The sequence below is a fragment of the Peromyscus leucopus genome, chromosome 11, assembly GCF_004664715.2.
Source record: "Peromyscus leucopus breed LL Stock chromosome 11, UCI_PerLeu_2.1, whole genome shotgun sequence".
Taxonomy (NCBI): domain Eukaryota; kingdom Metazoa; phylum Chordata; class Mammalia; order Rodentia; family Cricetidae; genus Peromyscus; species Peromyscus leucopus.
In genome coordinates, this window is record NC_051072.1 from 38,885,613 (window position 1) to 38,906,659 (window position 21,047).

The following is a 21,047-nucleotide window of genomic DNA, read 5'->3' on the forward strand; positions in this document are numbered from 1 at the left end:
GTCAGAGGAAAACTTTCAAGAGTCGGTTCTCTGCTTCTACTATGTGAGTCCTGGGGATCGAACTCAGTTCCCCAGGCTTGACAGCAGGTACCTTTATCCAATGAGAAATTTCACCAGCCCTTAGGCACCACACGACTACGAAAACCATTGTTCTTTGATGTGGCTAGAGGGAACTGCAGTGGCCGAGATGGTTGCATTTAATGGCCTTTACTCTGCTGCCTATGGTTTGGACACTATCTGGGGAACAAATTTGTGCTTTCTTTACTTTTCATTTCTCATAAGAAATGTGTTGATTTTTGTTCTTATGGTTTGTGAGAAGTTGGCAAAGTTTTTATTAGCAATAAAAAAGATTTAAACCCTATCTAGGTTTAGCAACCTCAAAACTCAAACAAATCATAATATCTTATTAAGTTTTAAATGTTCTCTGGTTGTCAAATATCTTCAGATTAAATTACACTCAGCCTTTGTCTCTATAGATTTGTTCTCTGTGAGCTTACCCAACCAAAGAACAAAAATACTCCAATAAACACTACCTACATAATGAATATGTGTAAAATTGGCCTTCCTTGTCACTATTTCCTATATGTTATGGCTATTTCCATTAATAGCATTTATACTGTATTAGGTATTATAAAAAAAAATCTAGAGACTATTTAAAGTACATGGAATACTGTACCCAAGCTATGAGCAAATACACCATTGTATAGAGAGTACCGGGCATCTTTGCATTTAGGTCAGTAGGGGGCTTTGGAATGAAGCCAGCATGGATATTTGCAAGATTTCTGTATATGCATCATCATCTCGATGGCTACAATCAATGTAGTAATCACCTATTGTGCTAAGTCCAATGGTAGTTGCTAGGAATATGTCAGGAAGATCTTGCTGTCCTCCATCCACATTCTGGTAGGAATGACAGACAATAAGGGCATGTGCCTATCCATTTGTGATGTGTTACAAAGAAAATCAAATGGTGCTGGAAGGATGAAGTGATAGATCAGCATGTTCTTTACATAGGACAAAAATGGCTTCTCAGCTCCAGGCCCTGCTGGTCTGCCCTGTTCTTATTCTTCTCCAGGTGTTTCAAGCTCTTGTTTTTCAGGATATTTTGTAAATCGTTTCTCCCCAGGCTCTCCTTCCTCCTCTTCCTCCTCCTCCAGCACCACTGAGCTTCCTCACTGTTCTGAGCACAACTCTACCGGCAAGGGCACTGAATCATTCCATGTCTCTGTCACCCAGTGAACAAGGCCCAGGGGAATAGGCCTGTGTCTCCTTCACTGCAAATCCCAGAAGCGTGAACCATGCAGACAGGCGTCTAAGTAATTCTTGGACATCAGAATGATAGGTTCTGGTCTACCAGATGGTTTGTGTAAATGAAGGCGGCCCCTTCCTGGACCTATGAAGAAAGCTGTGTGATTCTTCTTGTCTGTCATTCAAGTGAATTGAGGGATTTTTATAGGAAAGATTGACATCCTTTGGTTTCCCCAGGTTATGCATGTCAGTACTGCCATGAGATCACTAACTAGCCTGTCACTTCAAAAACAGGTCATTGCTATTGGAAATGTGTGCTGACTAGAGTGCCATTTAAAACTACATTATTTACCTGTAAAAGACCAAATCATAAGTAGGCAGAATCAACCCATGCTTTTATTTTCATTGCATATAAAAATTTTATATGAAGGTATTGATGTACAGTACTATCCCCATGGGCTGTAAGAGAGGCTAAGAAACCACTAACAGAATCATCTGTGATGCTCACACACAATTTACCACTCTGAAAACATACCCAAAGAAATAAAACAATTAAAAAACTGAAATCAGTAAGGATGTATTTTGTAAGTATAGTGTCCCGTTTGTACTGTTTAAAACAAAAGTAATCAAATTCCTTTGGGCCAGGGCTGCTAAAATCTACAGTTTGTGTCAAAAATAAAAATGAAATAATAAGAGGCTCGTTTTTTCCTAGAAAAAAGAATCTGTCTTTTCACTGTGTCACACGTCCTAAGGGCTGGGCTGCAGTGAGAGGTGGCCACATTTTCCACCAGGAAGCGCTCATGGCTTTCAGGACTAGCCATTGTGCAAGGTCACACTAACAATCCTACAAAGACATACATTTTTACAGAAACAATTTTAGAGAGCCATGAATTCACTACGTTATGGGAATTGGCATCATATAACTATGTTTAAGTTAGATGATTTACATGTATATATTTAGACAGTGTGTATGTATATGCAATATACATATATACTATGTATTATGCATATATAAATTTGACCTTGGAGAACAATTAGTATTAAAAATAGTATAAATTTTTGGTATGACAGGAAGCTGGTGAGCAGAGGATTAACCAAGATGAGTGAGCTATGACTCCTGCTTTGAATCAAATTCATCTTCCTGTGAGGTCTAGACGCCAACAAGCCATTCTATAATCACTGGAGATCATTTCCCTAGTACAGGTTTGGGAACAAGAAAGCCAATCCACTATGTCCAAGTACAATAGCTCCTGGTACTCACTGGGAAACAGTCACCATCTGTGGAGTCTTGCTCCGTGGAAACAAGTACTCAAGAGCTGGTATCTCAAAAGTGTCGGGAGGTTCTCCAGCAGTGATCTATAGTTTTGAAAAAATCCAGCTATTGCCAGAAATCCAATCAGGGAAGAGTGTGGATACGAAATGCCCAGCCCGAGCCTCATTATCATTTCACTTTGAAATGCAGCAAAACAGAAGAAAAGATTGGTTACAGTTAAGGCACAGCCCTGGGACCAAAGACCTGCAGCTATGATATTTAAATTTATATATCTTTATGTATTTTATATTTTTCTTGAATCTTCCATAAACAAGCTCTATGATGACAAGACTATATTACAGAAGAAAAGAAAAATGTACAAGGAGCATGTATACACACCGTTCATTCTCTCACCAAGAGTTTCCAAATATGTCAACACCACCCCACCGTGGGACGATGTTTTAATAAGAACTGATAATTTACAATTAACATTACAGTATGTACATTGCAATAAATACACGGTTGTAAACAGACAAACAAGACTGTATTACAGGTAAGGTCATTTGGTGAGAAAAAAAATACATGGCACAAAAAATAAATAATGCATTAAAATTATCATAAAGCTTTCTGTAAAATCTGTTTCATTCAAGTCTTTTTTTCTTTCCTTATCTGCAATTTGTTCTATCTACACTGTTTACTTGTGTTTTTTAACTGATGTGAATGAAAACATAATGAGAACAGCATTATTGTGTTCAGTAACTTGCAAGCTGAAATGTACTGGTTTTATGCAAACACGGACTTGGTTTTCCCCATACAGTACCCAGATATTGCATTTTCTTATGGCATTTTAGGAAATGAAACCACTTGTATAAAGATGTTCTTTTTAATGCCGTGTGTCTTGGGAAACACATGTTGGTGAGGGAGTGAGGAGGCAGGCGCATGGGAAAGGGGTGGGGGTGGGGTAAGCAGATGGTTTGGTGGGTATAGTACGATAGTCTCTAACTCTTGGATATTAGGTGTCCTCTACAGCTTGACTGTCTGCCAGGGGATGCCATTACAGGCCAGTGCCGTTCAAACCAACACGCTGGGAAGCAACAGCTCCGTTAGTGCAGTTATGAACCCTTGCAGGTATAAATCTGTTTATGATATATTGCTGCTTATTGCAAGTTTCTTTTCATGATGAAGACTGCAGGCACTCTGGGGGGGAAATGTCACGTGTAAGGAAGGGAAGTGAGAATGCTTTAGAAAAGGGGGAATCAGCTCGAGAGTCTTTGCCTTTCCTTCTGGACCTCCTTCAGGGATACATACAATGAAAAGAGAAACCGGTGCCTGAACGTTTTCTGAAAAGTCTGGTCACACAATGGCAGATTATGCTCCATTTGCTTTTTACAAGGGTAAAAGAGGCTGGCACTCAGTGATCAGTTATTTGAGGCTTACCCTGCCCCATGGTAAAGATCAGAGACCATTTCTGTACCAAAGGTTCCAAGCATCATTTGGATTTAAGAGATGGAAACAGGGTTTCAGCTCAGCTTGGGTGTTTTCCCTGGCTGATGATTTCCTTTCTCAGTGCCTAGCCCCCCTACTTCCTTGAGAAGTTTTAGACATGTTCTTTCAGACCTATGATTTTTCTTACATATTTCATTTACCATTTAGTCAGGTACCACTCTTCCCTTTATTCCCCATTTGGACGCCAAAAAGAAAAACAGTAACATGGGCCCCAAACTCCCAGAACACGACTAAGGTCCAGACTAAACATAGGCTGCATGGGGATGATTGCTATCAGCAAGTAACACTGGGAGTTAATTTATAAAATCAATACAGTTCCTGGGGTTGAAATCTGGAATCCCCTCTTAATGCTGTACTGAGGCACTGGCAGACTCTGTCAATCCAATGTTTTAGATTGCATCGCATAACTATCTCCCTGGTGCCAGTGGCAACATTAACTTTCATTCAGTGTCTCTGAAGTAGTCCTTCCTATAGGACAAGTCTGCAGAGCAATGAGAATCGCTGGCAATTTTACACCTTACCGGGCTAACTATTAAGGGAGAGTGGCCGCTCCACTTAGAAGCACTTTCCAGGGATACTCCTCATGGAGGTTGTCCTGGTATGTGTTGATATAGTCTGCTCACCTTCTTAAGAACTGCCTACGTAGCACTTACCATGTTTTTCCTCTGCAACCCCAGAGTATAAGCTAGTGATGACACACAACCATGGGGAGAAACGAACGTCAACCCTAACCTGATAACCTGTTTCTTTTTTCTAGGTCAGAACGGTAGTGATATCCTTGATGAGACCCCACCTAGAGAATACGGGCAGACGCTTGGAACACACATTAAATAGTGCAGCATGAAGGAAAAAACGTATTTCTTTTTATAAGTGGCTGTGAACGACAATAAAGCGATCATGAAATGTGTGGGTGACAAGGACATGCATTTGTGAAATGCATGTCTCCTGACACAGGAAAATAAAAAGGCATCAGAAGGCAGTCGGTAGGAAAATGCCCGAAAAAGACCGACTCTTTCAGCTACTAGGTATTTATATATCTCCCGTCTACTTTGGACAACACTAACTGATGACTGAGCTTCTATGAGGCTGAAGACACATTTGACATAATGCACATCGAAGGGTTACAGAATAAATACTCACTTTGCACACCATGAAGGAAGCAGTGATGGAGAGCGACTCTCCGGCCTGGGGGAGTTGTGGAACTAAAAGGCGGAGTCAACGGACACTTACAAAAAGGGTTTCCAGCAACATAAAGTTGTTTCTCTGTTTTAAAGTATGGAAGTCATTGGTATATAAAACAATGAATCACTACAAATCGGTTAATTGCTAGGAATTCTAAGGTGCAAGTAAAATTCGTAAGTGAGATTTATCCAGTGTAGCACTGATCTGTACTGAAAACTTGCAAGTTACTCCTTAGGAAAAAAAAAACAATAACCAGTGGCAGATGAAGTTCTGAACAGTTTTTTTTAAATATAATACCTCAATACATTTAATAATAAAAGTAAGCTCTACAAAAAATCTGTTTTACATATCATACAAAATGTAGAGGTGTGTGTGGCTCATTGAACCACACTGTTCAGTCTTGTATCAGGAAGACTTGAAATTAGAAAATTATGCAATTTCTGTGGCTCATCCTCCTCCTGCGCACAGACTCAGGCTATGTCCTCTTCGTGACGTTTTCAACCCTTCATCTGTGAGCTCACTCCGTCCCTCAAATGCCTTCTTTCTTCTCAAAATTCCTGCAAACCCACCAGAGAGGAATCCGGCAATCCAACCTACTCTGGGGCAGCCTGATGAGCCACGCTCCCTTGAAAACAGTTGGAGTTGATTTTACCCACTCTGTCAGCTCTGCCAAGCTGAACTCATGTCAAGATCATGTTCGTGAAGACGTTCCCCCTTGCTCCGATGACATGGAGGTGCAAGAACTGGTTACGGTATTCCTGAGCGCCAGACTGAGTAGTTCAAGGTCAGTTTTGTTCAACAAACGTCCTGGCAGATGATAGTGAGGTGTGACCATGGTTGTGGCATGTGACATGCACTTTGGAAACAATTTTTCTACTTTAAAAAAAAAAAAAAAAGGCGTGACAGTCTTTACACTGTTACGTGTCAGGACAACAATCATCTGCCACACAAGTCTCGGGCTGGCTTGCCTCCTCCTCCGCTACGGCCTCCTCCTCCACCTGCTCATCAAGGGGGATCTCGGTGGACTCTGAGTCTTGAGTGCACAGGGTCTTAGAGTCGCTGCAGCTAGTGTCTTCCTCCACTTGGCTACCACTGTCCTTCTCAGTGTCTGACTCACCGTCTTCCTCTAAAGTTAGTTCAAACTGGAATTTTTCAGTTTGGCCCTGCCGGCCCTCCTCTTGGTCATCGGGTGCAGGGGAGGGGCTCTGAGGGATTGTGCTCTGGTACCACTCGCGGTTGTCCTCCAAAGTGTCCAAAATGTCCTGGGCATCGGGGTGTACGAGGTCTGCCCATGTCTCCCAGAGTGGATGAACAATATAGTCTATGAAGCCCACCTGGTCATAAAAGAAAAGAAATCCAGTGGGACTGAGAAACACGGGAGAAAAGCTTACCCAAACCATGATCCCCCACAGAGCCTGCGCAGGAGACTACTAACCTGAGTCTGGTACATTAGTTACCATTTGAGCCAACAGATCATGTAAGTGTGGTTACTAGCTGGCCAAAGTTAGAATTCTTAGCTCAAGGGATGCTCACAATATAAAGAATCCTAGTTGTTGACATAGTAGGACCTGGGGCCTGGACCTTACTTGAGAATAGCCAATTTGTAGAGAACCCAGATAACTGAAATAAGCCAAGCTTTCAATGTACAGAAGTACATTCGGTGGATACAGTCACAATGAAAGAATTATAGTACCATACGTGTGGCTATATGACTATAATTCGTCAACAGATGTGAAATCCACCATGTCAAAACCAAATTAATTGGGGCTGGAGAGATGGCTCAGAGGTTAAGAGCACCGACCGCTCTTCCAGAGGTCCTGAGTTCAATTCCCAGCACCCACATGGTGGCTCACAGCCATCTGTAATGAGATCTGGCGCCCTCTTCTGTGTACATAATAAATAAATAAATCTTAAAAAAAAAAACAACAAATTAATTAACAAAAAGAAAAACACAAAATGCTGTGAGGCATGAAGCTGGAACAGCCAGATGCTTCAGCTGTGGCTCAGCCCGTTCTCTTGAGTTGTGGAATTACCTGTGATTTTTCCACAGAGGCATTGTGCTTGTCACACATGGGACTTATCTCCATGCCGCGCTCCCGCTCTCGGTCCCCCTGGCGGAAAAACTCCTCCATTATCCGGTCCGTCCACTGGCGGTAGAGCTGGAGCGGCTTCGTAGGGTTGCTCAGATCTGCGCAGTGCACCATATTCTGAAGAACCTGAGGCGGGGGGAAGCATTCTTTACTCAGCAACCGCTGCTCTCGGTTTGAAACTAAGCATTCACATCGGATGACTGGGACACTTAAAAATACATGCAGTGTCAGATCTATTACAAACAGCTCAGCCATGGTGTGTGCCTCTGTGGTTCACACTTGTATTAATAGTTCCCAATTATGCCACTTCTGCATTTAAGTGTCATGAGAGACACTGTTTGTGTTCATGAATTATTAAATTCCAAGAGGCTCAAATGGTTGGTCTTTGGATGTTAAGTTGTTGCTGCTGTATATATAAATGAACAGGCCAATAAGATTTTAAGTACAAAGGACTGGGCAGTTTTTTGTCTTATTGGTCTTTTGCTTGTATATTATGATTTCCAATTGTGTGTTTTTATGGCTTTTGTGTGTGTATGTGTTTCTTGTGTTTTGTTTTTTAATTCTGGTTTGTGTTTTGCTTTCTAAAGAGAGGGGAAAAAAAGGATGTGGAGTTAGATGGATGGGGAGGCAGGAAGGATCTAAGTGGAAGTGGGAGAGGAGAAGCCATGATCAGAAAACACTGTATGAAAACCACGTTTACCAACAGAAAGGAGAAGAAAAAGATCCTGCCTGCAGCTTCTGGACATATGAGATGGACAAAGAAGGCACAGCCCTATCTTTGTGTGCATAAAGAGCAGCTGTAGACACTGACTTACCTGGATCCTGTCGGAATAGTTATCAAGGAGGAGAACCCCGGAGCTCGTCACCTTCTTCGTCTCTACCATCGTTTTCAAATCAGCCAGCAGATTCATGTGCTTTGACATGTCTGTCGCAAGTACCTGGCAGGGCAAAGATCGTTTTGTGAAGGAGTCATGCCAAAAGGAAAACAAGAATTTGCAAATGGACAAAGAAATGATTTTGAGTTTGAGAAGGAGTGGCGAAACATAGTGAATTTTAATGATGTGTGGAAATGAGTTCATATTGGGAGAATTCTTTTTCTCTTGGCTGTCAAGTTTTCCTGGAGCCCAGAAAAACATAACGCAACACAGAAACATGAGGTACCTGAGCACCATGTTCAAGGTAAATATACCATTGTATTTTCTGTGGGTGTTCTGAACAAGGGAGCCATTGATGCACTAGAACTAGCTGATTCAAGGCTACTCAAAGACCACGTAGGATGCAAAGATTTTGGGTTAGTTTGCTTTGTTTTGCTGATCTAGGACAAGTGATGTCTCCCTGTGTACAACAAAGCGAGCTGACAAGATGGCTCTGTGGGTAAAGGTGCTTGTCACTAAGCCTGATGATATGAATTCAATCTTTAGGAATTCCACTTTCCAGGTAGTGGAAAGAAGAAAGCTTACTCCCATAAACCGTCCTCTGAGTTCATAGGTATACCAGGGAGTGTGTGTGTATGCACACGCACATACCCAAACAGAAATTTAATAAATGGATGTAATTTTTAAAAATACATATAATTTTGTACTACCCAGAGATTTTCCTATTGTCAGGCTACTCTGGATGATATACACAGGGAAAAGAATCTGAGGGTATTTCTAAGTGGGTGGGGAGGTGGAAAGACTCCCCTGGAGTTACAGGGGACTCATCCTCCTCTGCTTGCCACTGGCCAAGAGGAGCAAAGAAAACCTGAACAGTGAGTCCTTAGTCTTTTGTTTTGCTATTCTTCTCTCATATATTATATCCCGACTATAGTTTCCCCTCCATCCCCCTCCCTAAGTCTCCCCCTACCATCTCCCTCCTCCTCCAGATCCACACCCCTCCCTTTCCCCTCCCCCTCAGAAAAGAGCTGCCCCCCCCACCAGGGACATCAACCAAACCTTTTATAGCAAGTTACAATAAGACCAGGCACATGCCACCACATCAAGGCTGGAGGAGGCAACCCAGTAGGAAGAAAAGGGACCCACAAGTAGGCTAAAGAGTCAGAGACAGCTCCCTGCCCCCTCTGCTGGGAATCCCACAAAAACACCAAGCTTCTCAGCCATAACGCCAAACACTAGGTTGAGCTTGGGGAGGCCTTTGGAGGAGGGGAGGGAAGAATCGGAGGAACCAGGGGGGTCAGGGACACCACAAGAACGAGGCCCAGGGAATCAACTGAAAGGACTCATGGGGGGCTTGCAGAGATCAGGGAGACTGTAGGGGTCTGACTGAGGCTGCCAGCAACAGAGACGCTATTACAGGAGAATATTGCCAGCAGCAACAAAGGCAGTTTCCACAACTCCACGTCCCAAATCTAACCTCATACCATCTCTAAGAATCGGTTTCATTAGGTACTTACAATGTCAATGACCATTTTCCTTAAAGATTGTCTTTGTTTTTTGGTCAGATTCTGGAAAATGTCACAGTTTTCTTCTTGGAGCAACTTAAACCCTACAGCCAAATGATGGTTCTCTAAGACAGAGGAGTCGTTGTACATCAAGGCAAGTTCTGAGTCTGAAAGGAAGAGCAGCAGCGTGTCACCAAGGCTGTTTAATTAATGTCTGTCTCACTCTTCAAATTTTATGGTGACTCCCAACACTCCAACGGCTGTGACAGGAGAATAACGAGTTAGACGCTGGTCTGGGAAAACATACCAATGAATGAAAACAAATCCCCAAGTTCTTTGATGCCTTGTGTTTAGGATACAGTTGCCCCTGATCTTCTCCATCCCCCACCTGCAGATATGTCAAATAATCTAAGAGCCAAAAGAAAGCCAGAACCTCAGGAGTGAATTATACTTTGACTGATACGGAACCTTAGGAGTGAATTACACTTTGACTGGTATGTGGTCCTTCCGGTCAGTTCTCTGAAGTGAAAGAAGTGGACCACATTCTCTTTTCAGGATCTGCTATCAGATTGTGGCATTATTCTTAAGGTCTGCAGCACATCTGGACATGATGTGTTATTTCCTGGTAACTGTGGAACTGTAGATGTAACTGTCTTGTTAAATAAGAAACACAGAGCCCATGCAGAGATGAAAGCCCAAGAGGTCAGAGTAATAGCTAAGCGCTAAAAACCTTACCCTTCACTGCCGCTCCTGTCTTAGGGTAAGGTTTTTAGCACTTAGCTATTACTCTGACCTCTTGGGCTTTCATCTCTGCATGGGCTCTGTGTTTCTTATTTAACAAGACAGTTACATCTACATGGAACACTTGCCCTGATACAATGTGTGGATCATGGGTGCAAGGTTGTTTGCATACAGACAGTTCCAGTATTCAGTTTGTTTGTGGTGCTTATCCTTCTAAGTACCCCCACTCCCAAATGTTTCCTCTTTTGAGGCTCCTGGCAGTGCTCTGTGAGTGTGAACTGCCTTCCTGCCTGCTCGTGGCTTCACAGACCCTGTGCACACCTGTCTACAGGTAGAGATTCTGCACTTCACATATTGCTTTGGAACTGTGGATTCATGGTGAAAAGAGACTCCGCCTCTCCCTAGTCCTGTAGACAGCAGACTTAGATGAAGAAGGGTTTTGGTTTTTAAGATTTTTGCTTTATAAGTGTTTTTCCTGCATGTATGTTTCTGTGCCATGTGCGTGCCTGGTGCCTATGTGGGCTGGAAAAGGGCATTGGCTCCCACAGAACTAGCATTACAGATTGTGAGCTGCCCTGTGGGTGCTTGGAATTGAACCCTGGTCCTCTGCAAGAGCAGCCAGCACTCTTAAATACTGAGTGGTCTCTCCATGCCTATCTTTAAAAGTTTTAAGGCACTTTATTTTGCTTCCTTAAGTTGCTGTAAAGATAGCACGGGTAGTGGATCTTTACCAATGTTCTCAAAAAATACATTCAGGCCGGGCAGCGTTGGCACATGCTTTTAATCGCAGCACTCAGGAGGCAGAGCCAGGCGGATCTCTGTGAGTTCGAGGCCAGCCTGGTCTATAGAGTGAGATCCAGGACAGGCACCAAAACTACATGGAAAAACCCTGTTTACAAAAAAAAAAAAAAAAAAAAAAGAAAGTAAAAAATACATCCAGATGCTTCTTTTATGGGACAAGCATTGGGAACTACTTACTGATTGCTTTGAAGTTGTTAGGGAGACAATGGAGGCTTGAGACCTCCCTGAGGAGACCCTAGGATCTTAGAACTACACACATAAGAAAGGGCACATCTCATCTGCTGCTCCCCATGCCAGAAACAGGAAGAGTGTGGAGTTTCACGAATAGATGTGGAAGTATACGGTTCACTTTTATTTTGTCTGGAAAAATGGATACTGTAGAAAGGTAATGTCTGACTAAGTCTTATTTTTTTCCATGCTAGAGATCAAAGCCTTACTTTTAAATAGTCTATGAAAAACCCATGGATAAACCTGTAGAAGTTAGAAATTTAAAATGAAATGGGATCTGAGCACAAGACACTGTACAAACACAGTCGAATCATATTAAGCAAGCAAATGCTAGAAGGAAGGCATAATATTGTATAACGCATAGAAATATCATGACTTCATCTACCAGGGTTCTTTTAGGGGAATAAACATATATGTAGATAAGGGGCAGTAACATAATGATTCACCTGGACTTGCAGAAATACTAATAGGTTTATATTCCCCTTGAAGAGAGAGGCAGGGCAAGGTGAGAGGCCGCTGCCTCCGAGAAGGTGATCTGTTCTGCAGAGGGGTACCTATTCAGCCTAAGGATGGCTTGGGATGCAGGGTCCAAGGGCACTGCTAAGCTTGACTTCAGCAAGGAAATGATTCCTTAGTGGGCTGGGCTGGGGTAATCAGTTGCTCCTGTCTGATGCTGCTGAAGGGCAACTGGGACCAGGTAGTAAAAGCTTAGTTTTAAATGAAAAAAAAAAAAAATACTAGCATTTAAGAAATCGAACCTCAGGGTCGTCATTTCACTTTCTATGTTTGTCACTGAGGTTGCATGGGTCACACAGAAGACGGGAGGTGGCAGTCTATGGCACCTTGCTAAAGATGCTAAAGGACTTGGGTGTAGAGTCCTTCAGGCTCACACTCCAATACAGTGCACACACAGTAAGGCGGGGGAGGACGGGCGGAGAGGCGAGCCACCTTTTCCATGAACTCATTCTTGACTGCTGGAGACATAACTGCTCATTTCTCCCCAACACTCTGGACCACTCAATGACCAATTTAAAGCATGCTCCCCGTCTGCCCTTCTCTCTGAACACCGTCTCCCTCCTTGACCCTCCTAACCTACTTAGAGACTTGAGTCTCTAAATAAAATTAAAGATTATTCCTGGTCATCTGGTTTCTACTAGACACTCCCCTCCTTCCTAACTTAGAAGAGACTATCCTAAGCCATCACATTCGGGGGACTCAGCTGCTCTGTGCTGTAAGTGGCTGGCATGGTGTGATGGCCATTCATAAATGAAGAAAATGAATCTTAGGAAAATAACATTGCCCATATAATATAGCTGGGACACTCTAGGGCCAATATTTAAAGGCAAGCTGTCCCTAGACTCTTATGTCAAGCTTTTATTATAATCTTAAAAAAAAATTACAGTAAATCCACCCAGCCAGCCCTGGGTTTTTCTTTATGAGGAAATGTTTTTTTTTTTTCTGCTTCAGTTTTATTGCTGAGCTGTTTTTATCTTATTGATTTTAATTTTGATAATGGCAGGGCCTTGCTCCAAAATCCTAAAGTTCTGTATCACATATCACCTATGGCTCCCTGCACACAGCTCCAAACAACAACCCCACTGCTACGGGCCTGCCCAAGCACCGATACACCAGTGAAATCATGAGACACTTGCACAGCAGCGTAGACACAGGAAGAGACTACTTTTATTCTGAGTCATGAAATAAACTAGCAACAGTTTTTCATTCTATTCAGTAATGGGCCAGAGTGACACACCCCAGTGAGGAGAACGCTGTTTCCAAGTCCACCCAGGCCCAGGGAGCACCTCTCTTGGTTATCTATAGGATTATATATAATTGCTCTTCTCCCACCTTAGAAGGGATGGCCCAACATGCCCCGCACCACTGGGCTCTTACAAATTTCACTAAGGGACAGAGCTTCCTGAATTTTAGCTGGATTTATTTCCCAACCGAGGTCATTTTACCAGCAGATGTCCTGGAAAAGCAGGGGCTCATGGTACTTAAGCCAGTCATGGGAGGTGATTCTGACTTTGACTTTCCACAATTTATCCCTTCGAGTGCAGCAAAAAAGGCTCTTGTCCTGACACACTCAGAAACACAAACCATTGACGTGTGCCTGATCTGGGAATTCCCATCCCTGAACTCATCACTTCAACATTTGATCCAGTGACATTGGGAGTAACTAAGCAATGTCATCACATTCCCAAATCTCCTAAAAAGTGCTGAGATGATACAGAGTCACTCAGCTTCTTGCATCCTATAAGGAGTTGGTAAGAAGTACCCAAGGCATCTCAGGTATCTCTATAAATAGTTCATAATATAGCCTACCCGTATGCTCTTTACTACAAGAAACAGAATCATCAGTGTCTTCAAATCTAAGATTAGACAACATCAGAACCCTCTGAAGCAACTCAGAAATGCATCCTTAGAATTCCGCTCCTAGACCACTCTAGAACCCAGTCTCCATGAGTCATGCTTCTACAGTGACACATAAGCTGAAGGCCAGATATAGATTTACACATTCGTGTGTGTGTGTGTGTGTGTGTGTGTGTGTGTGTGTGTGTGTGTGTGTGTGGGTGTAGGAATTGGTTCAGGTGCTTATAGAAGCCAAGAATGGCCTGGATCTTCAAGTCTTGTACAAGCTGGAGAGCCAAACAAGTCAGCAGCAAGGCAGTCCTTCCAAAGGCCCAAGAGAGGGAAGGAAATGAGTTAAGTTCTAGTTCATGTCTAGAGCTCTGCAAACCAGCAGCACTGATGTCTGAGAGCAGGGGATGAAGGATGTCCCAGCTCAGACTGAGAACACCATTTGCCCCCTTTTAGCTCATCTACTGTATTTGGGCCATCCATCATGAGTTGGTGATGGCGCCCATTCACATTGGTCAGGATGATCTGTATTCACTCTAATTCAAATGCTAACTTCTTGCAGAAACATTCCTCCGGGCTTACCCCAATAGGATTTTCCAGCTTTCTAGGCGTCCCTAGAAATGGAGTATCACATCTTAGATCTGTAAGCTTGCAGAGGGCAAAGGTCTGCTTGCTGTTTCCTTGCCACACGGTAGTCGTACACTAAGGGCAAGAACTAAGGATTTCCTGTTGACCTCATGGCAGGGTAAGAAGACTTAAAAGACTTTTATTTTACAGTCCTCACTGCCATCGGGTGCAACAACAGGAAGAAATGTCATGTCCTAATTTTTGATGAATCAAATTGTTCAAAGCTCAGAGTCGGCAAGAGTGCAGGAGATAAAATGTAGGTGGTATAAATATAAGTCCAAGGCAAGTAAGTATAAGCTTTCTGTTGAACCAAATGAAGCAATATGCATGAAAAAAGAGATTTTAACTCTAAGATTATATATGAAGCGACACCCTCTGAAGAAAATGGGCAATTTACTGTCTATTAACAGGAGTCGAGTTAGTTCATTTCTTTTTCAAGAAACAGATCTAGACTGTTTTTTGTCTGAGTAGACAAAAGATTGCAGGTAAGCATCTATATTGTGAATTTTATGTGTCCAAAATGCTGTGCTTAAGCATGTGCCTAGAGAAAAGTTTGAAAAGTTCAGTGAAACTTCTCTCAGAGGGATCCCAGGAGTGTTTCAATCCCTTCATTGTTTTCCAAGCTGTCTCTCCTAATTTTCAGTGAACGTATTATCATCATCATTATCCACCAGATAGGCTTCACTATGTAGCCATGGCTGGTCTGGAACTTGCTACATAGACCATGATGGTCCTGAACTCATAGAGATCTGCCTGCCTCTGCCTTCTATGTGTCGTGATTAAAGGCATGGGCCACCATACCAACCCTGAGCACATTATGTTTTGTGAAAGTTCATTTGAATAGGTATTTTTGAAAAAATATGATAACAAGCCTGTATCATATAGTTAAGAGACACAAGGGATCAAATTTGAAATTTACCAGACTTCCCTATGCAAAAGTGGTAAATCTCTCTCACACACACACACATCTGCTTTGACATAATACAGTTTTCTCAACAAACTGAATACATTTCATTGTAACAATGTTTGTGACAAAAATGACCCTGTACTTAGAAATCAAACGGATCTGCCTCTGAAAGCGGCAGCCAGCCTCTCCTCTTGGGCTTACCCTGTAAGGTAAGGACTACCCTGCCAAAGCGCTGTTGAATGACAAACTATAACATATGGAGATGGAGGGTGTCCCCAACAACAATGCTGAGGTGTCTAGCATGACCTGCCATTGGAAAGACTGTGGTGACAACTCACAGTCTATGTTTCAGCAGCTCTCAACCTAGAGGGGAAGCAGGAGCAGAGGAGGATTGAGATCCGTGTGTGACGGTGAGAACATCATTTACATGGAACTGGCCGGGCAGTGGTGGTGGCGCATGCCTTTAATCCCAGCACTCGGGAGGCAAAGCCAGGCGGATCTCTGTGAGTTTGAGGCCAGCCTGGGCTACCAAGTGAGTTCCAGGAAAAGGCACAAAGCTACACAGAGAAACCCTGTCTCGGAAAACCAAAAAAAAAAAAAAAAAAAAAAAAAAAAAAATTACATGGAACCTCACGGCGCGGGAGCAGTTCAGAAACCGTGGGTGAGTATGCCAGGAGTGGAAGCCACCCCCTCTCCAGTCCTGTTGTGTAGCTAGGCTTAGGTCAGTGTTGAAAAACGACAGCGTCTTCCACCATGTCACCAAGTCAATGGAGGAATGAAACGGTCATCTGTGTAAGGATTTCTGAAATGAACCAGGGTGAAGGGGGACAGGCAAGAGATTGCAGCGGGGGATGGCGGGTGGATTGTATCAAGGTGTATTATGTTCATGTATGTCATGATATAACGTCAAAGCATTTATACGCACATATGAAAATGTCATGTGTGAAAGTGTTATTATCTTATACAATTAATACATGTGCTTCTTTTTTTTTTTTTTTTAAATACAGAGACTTCTAAACAACATATTCCTAAAACTCCCCTTCTTGCCCTCACTCCATCCGAGTGCCATGCCCCGACACTGTCTGGCTTCCTCCTGCGTGAAGTACCACTTCAAGCCACATAGTCACTTGTTAAGCTGTCTCTTCTAGCACAGTGCAAGCTGTTAAGAGCCAGACTTTTGCCTTGTTCTCTATATAATCATACTTGTTGAAAATGAATCTGTCCACATTTCCAAGGTTTGCACAAAGACAGATCTCTGTACAATCCACTAGTGCTGCTATGGAAAATGTATGTTATGATATGAGAGCTTGATAATCTCTGTAAAGTGTAGATACTGGCATCGGATCCTACTTCAACTTACTATGACATAATGCCTCTCTTCTCTTGGAAACACAAAGACATATGTTTTGAATACTAGATGAGTGTGAATAAATGTTCCTCCTCAAACTTGGGCATCTTTACTACAAACAAGGCATTCTCCTTCCAAGTAAAATATAACACCATATATGTTCTGTACCTTCACACTGTTTTACTTTCCCAGAAAATAAAACTGAAAAGTCACATGACCTTTTCATGGTAAACACCTTCTAGGATGTGACTGTTAGAGCTTTATGAAGTAGGCTGCCTTATCTGTGTTGTCTTCACAAAAACTAAGGCAGCTTTCCACCTGGGATGTCCATTTTTCTATGCCCTGTGTTCAGAGACCTCCACATCCTTAAGGCATTTATTAAAACTCAACTTCTCACTGTTCTAAGAGTCTCAAATGATCAGGCCTCGTCATCTTTGTCAGGTAGAAATGATCCCCCTGTTCTCAAAATCCCCAGGTACTTTTAATAAGTACAGACACCACTAGCATGAAACCATCTGGTCTCCCAAACTAACACATCAAGCCTAAGATCACAGCTAAGAGACAGGAGCATGACTATACTGGGAATCACCTAGATAGCGCACCCTGGGACACGTCTTTTAAGTTCACTATGCCTCTGAGGTCTCCTCTTGATGGAGGAATGTCTTTTTGTATACTGTGAAAATACGTTGCTCTGATTGGTTGATAAATAAAGCTGTTTGGCCAATGGTGAGGCGGGACATTCTAACTAGAGAAGAGGAAGGAGAAAGGCAGAACAGAGGGGATGCTATCAGCTGCCGCCATGAGTAGCAAGATGTAAAAATACTGGAAAGCCACAAGCCTTGTGGCAAAGTATGGATTTATAGAAATGGATTAATTTAAAACGTAAGATCTAGCTTGTGAGAAGCCTGAGCCAATAGGCCATACAGTTTGTAATTAACATAAGCCTCTGTGTGTTCATTTGGGTCTGAGAGGCCACGGGAGCTGGGCGGGCACAGGAAAACTTTCAGTTACATCCTCTCCTCAAGAGATGCAGCCATCTAACTAGGGGTTTGAAAGGAAGATCAAAACTCAAGATTTCCTTGTTAGGAGAACCAGGTTCAACCTTTGGTTTTGGGAGTTGGAAGGGCCAGCTCTGAGTCAAGAGGTTAGGAGTATGCTCATCTGACTGACACTGAATCCATCCATGAAAGCCAAAGAAAATATAAACTTAAGTCTCGCTCTGAAGGGTTACTACCAACAAAAATAAACACATACTTTTGACAATTTTTTTTCTTAAAGGTCTTGAATTTGTTATTTTTTAAGTCAGCAGAGATTCGCTTGTTGCATGCTGTAAATAAAAACTGTATTCGTGGAAAGGGAGGCAGGCAAGAGTCCAGGCTCTGGCTGATCACTCAAAACTAAGGCGGTGACTCCGAGCAGGCCTGGGATGTGACTGTGTACCAAAGTGCACTGCTGGCTTACTGCCTCACTGGATCCCATCAGCTGAGTGGCCAACCCAGCAAGAGCTGCTCTTGGAACCGAGGGCTTCCGTGTGCTGCTGTGCTCCTACCGATGATCACAACCCTGAAAGTAACTAACCTCCAGCCACAGGACTGGCTGTCAAGTTCCTGCCTAGGCACGTCACCAGAGCCTAAAAATGAGCCTAAACAGACAGCTTTGGTCACTTCTCTAGATTTGTAGGCATCCTCCGAGTTTCTCCATCATCTGTTTCCATCTTTAGAGGATGGGGGTTTTCTAGCTGAGATGACAGACTCCACAGCTGCCCTGCTGCCCACCACAGTCCCACAGGTGCCAGCCACATCTCAGCTGTGTTTGGAGGGTTCACAGAAAGAACAGAACTTGTCCCTGTCATCCTTAAAAATCGCAAGCACAGTGGAACATTTGAAAGACTGACTCTATTATGGCTTACTTAAATGTGTCCTCTGTTCTTAATTCTGGTGCCACTATAAGGGAACATACAACAGCATATATGATAGAATGCAAAGAAAATATTCTTTCAGTGTTTGATGTTATTAACTTAAAATGTCTTTCTTAAATGTCAAAAATTAAATAAGATAGGTTTATGTATCTGTTGAAACCTAAACCATTAAGAACATACCAAGTAATACTAGAGCCTCAAATACTGAAGTGGGCCAGACTTATGCAAAGTACCAGTGTACACTGCACCACATGACCTGATAGCCCTTTTCTGAAAGCCCTCTGTCTACCCTGAGCACCAGCACAATGCAAGCCCTGCCCCCAAGTAGAATCAATGGTGATAATAGTTATGGAAATGTTTTCACGAGTCCCATAAGAGCCCTGTTACAGGTTTTCATAAAGCAATGGGCACATGGAATGCGATCCTGTCTGCTCACTAAGCCCCTTCCTAACACACACATCTGAAATGTGGTCTACCAACCACACATCTCTGGGGAGGCCTGTGAGTCCTCTGGACCTCTGCTCCATTTGTGAATTACTAACGTGTATTTTGTTATGTCTCTACAGAGGCTATTTAAAGACACAAAAGTGGATCTAACCAATTTTCCAGACCTGAATTAAGCCTCTCAGGGCACAATCACATTTGCCTTCTCTCTTTAAATCCCGCTATGGGAATGCTTGGAAGTTGTGAAGGCCTTGATATTAGGATGGCCAGATTATCACAGCTCAAGGTCAGAGTGTAACCCACAGTTTGAAACAGAAGAAAGGCAGTTTCTTAACATGAAAGAGTCACACCTTTGCATTTTTCTTCATATAAAGGGAAATTTATAACATCAATCTACCACAGCACCATGGGAAAGAATTAAGTCCTAGTATATTTAAGTCATTCTCCTAGTAACGCTGAGTACCAAGTACCATTTATGTAACGTTAAACCCTTCTCCAGAGGAAGGGGAAAAGCCTTCTCTAGCACTCTTACAGATGTTTGTTGTGTATCAGAGATGCCACAACCAGATCTCTAGCACTCCTTACATTTCTAGACATAATGGTGTCTTATATGCCAGGAGATTGCTGGGGAGTTAAAAGGAAAGGGAATTGTTAGAGACAAGAGGCTAGAGGCTAGGTTTCTGTTACATCCATGGAGAGATTTGTAAAGAAACCGAGGGGACTGGGATTGGTGGGGATCAATGATCTCCAGAGTGAAGAAGGCTTAGTTCCTACAGGCTACCCACACCACTGTACACACTGTCTCCTTTCTACCCACACCACTGTACACACTGTCTCCTTCCTACACACCCCACTATACACACTGTCTCCTTCCTACACACACCACTGTATACACTGTCTCCTTCCTACACACACCACTGTACACACTGTCTCCTTCCTACCCACACCACTGTACACACTGTCTCCTTCCTGCACACACCACTGTACACACTGTCTCCTTCCTGCCCACACCACTGTACACTGTCTCCTTCCTGCCCACCCCACTGTACACACTGTCTCCTTCCTGCCCACACCACTGTACACTGTCTCCTTCCTGCCCACCCCACTGTACACACTGTCTCCTTCCTGCACACACCACTGTACACACTGTCTCCTTCCTATCCACCCCACTGTACACACTGTCTCCTTCATGCACACACCACTGTACACACTGTCTCCTTCCTATCCACGCCACTGTACACACTGTCTCCTTCCTACCCACACCACTGTACACTGTCTCCTTCCTATCCACCCCACTGTACATGCTTTCACCTCTGATTGCCTTTTGCAGAAACATGGTACTCAACGACTTTCAGAGATGTGCTAGAGCACACAGATGTGCTAGAGCTAGAGATGATTTTCACACAGCAACTGCCTGTGTCACGGGAAGCCATGATCATTTGCAGGGATAAATTAGTGCTATGCTATTTCTAAAACTGTATTCACACATGTCAAAAGCACATTAGGGCCCTGGAGAAACATGGACTTATGAAAACCATGCAGTTATATTTTTTAAACATGTAAAAAAAATAGGCTTCACTTACTCGTATTGATCAGAAATTGATTTGACACGCCGGGATGATCCACATCATGTATTGCACTGGCAAAAATGGCTGCGAGAATCTCCAAGTCTGTGAACACGGCCTGGGGACCCAAGCACACAGGTAATATTACTATGGTATTCTAGGAAGACATGAGGGAGAGTACTCTATAAACAAGTGAAATAGATCCCAGGGCTCAGAAGGAACTTGGGGTGAGGCTTGGCAGTATCTTACTATGCTTCATCAAGAAGCGTCTTCTGGGTGAGTTTCTTAAATGTGGTTTCAAAACAAAGTATTTCATCTGACTTTGTTATGTATCATGACAAAATCTCTCCTGTTCATTATATTTAAAAACAATATTAGAGTATCTGAAATGATACTGAAAGGAAATGTGAGCTTATAACTCACTTAATGATACACTCTGAGAACACACC

At 42.9% G+C, this 21,047-nt stretch overlaps 1 protein-coding gene across 9 annotated transcripts in view; it reads right to left on the reverse strand.

Moving 5' to 3' along the window:
* Positions 1-1,622: 1,622 nt before the first annotated feature.
* Positions 1,623-21,047, reverse strand: part of Pde4d (phosphodiesterase 4D) — a 912,160-nt gene continuing 892,735 nt past the window's right edge. For all 9 annotated transcript variants that reach the window (XM_028885080.2, XM_028885038.2, XM_028885046.2 and 6 more), the window contains 5 exons: positions 20,617-20,716; positions 9,671-9,825; positions 8,094-8,216; positions 7,222-7,404; positions 1,623-6,522 (listed from right to left, as the gene is read on the reverse strand). In XM_028885080.2, the coding sequence (XP_028740913.1) occupies positions 6,106-6,522; positions 7,222-7,404; positions 8,094-8,216; positions 9,671-9,825; positions 20,617-20,716 (978 nt within the window). In that variant the 3' untranslated portion in view covers positions 1,623-6,105. The remainder of the gene's footprint in view (positions 6,523-7,221; positions 7,405-8,093; positions 8,217-9,670; positions 9,826-20,616; positions 20,717-21,047) is intronic.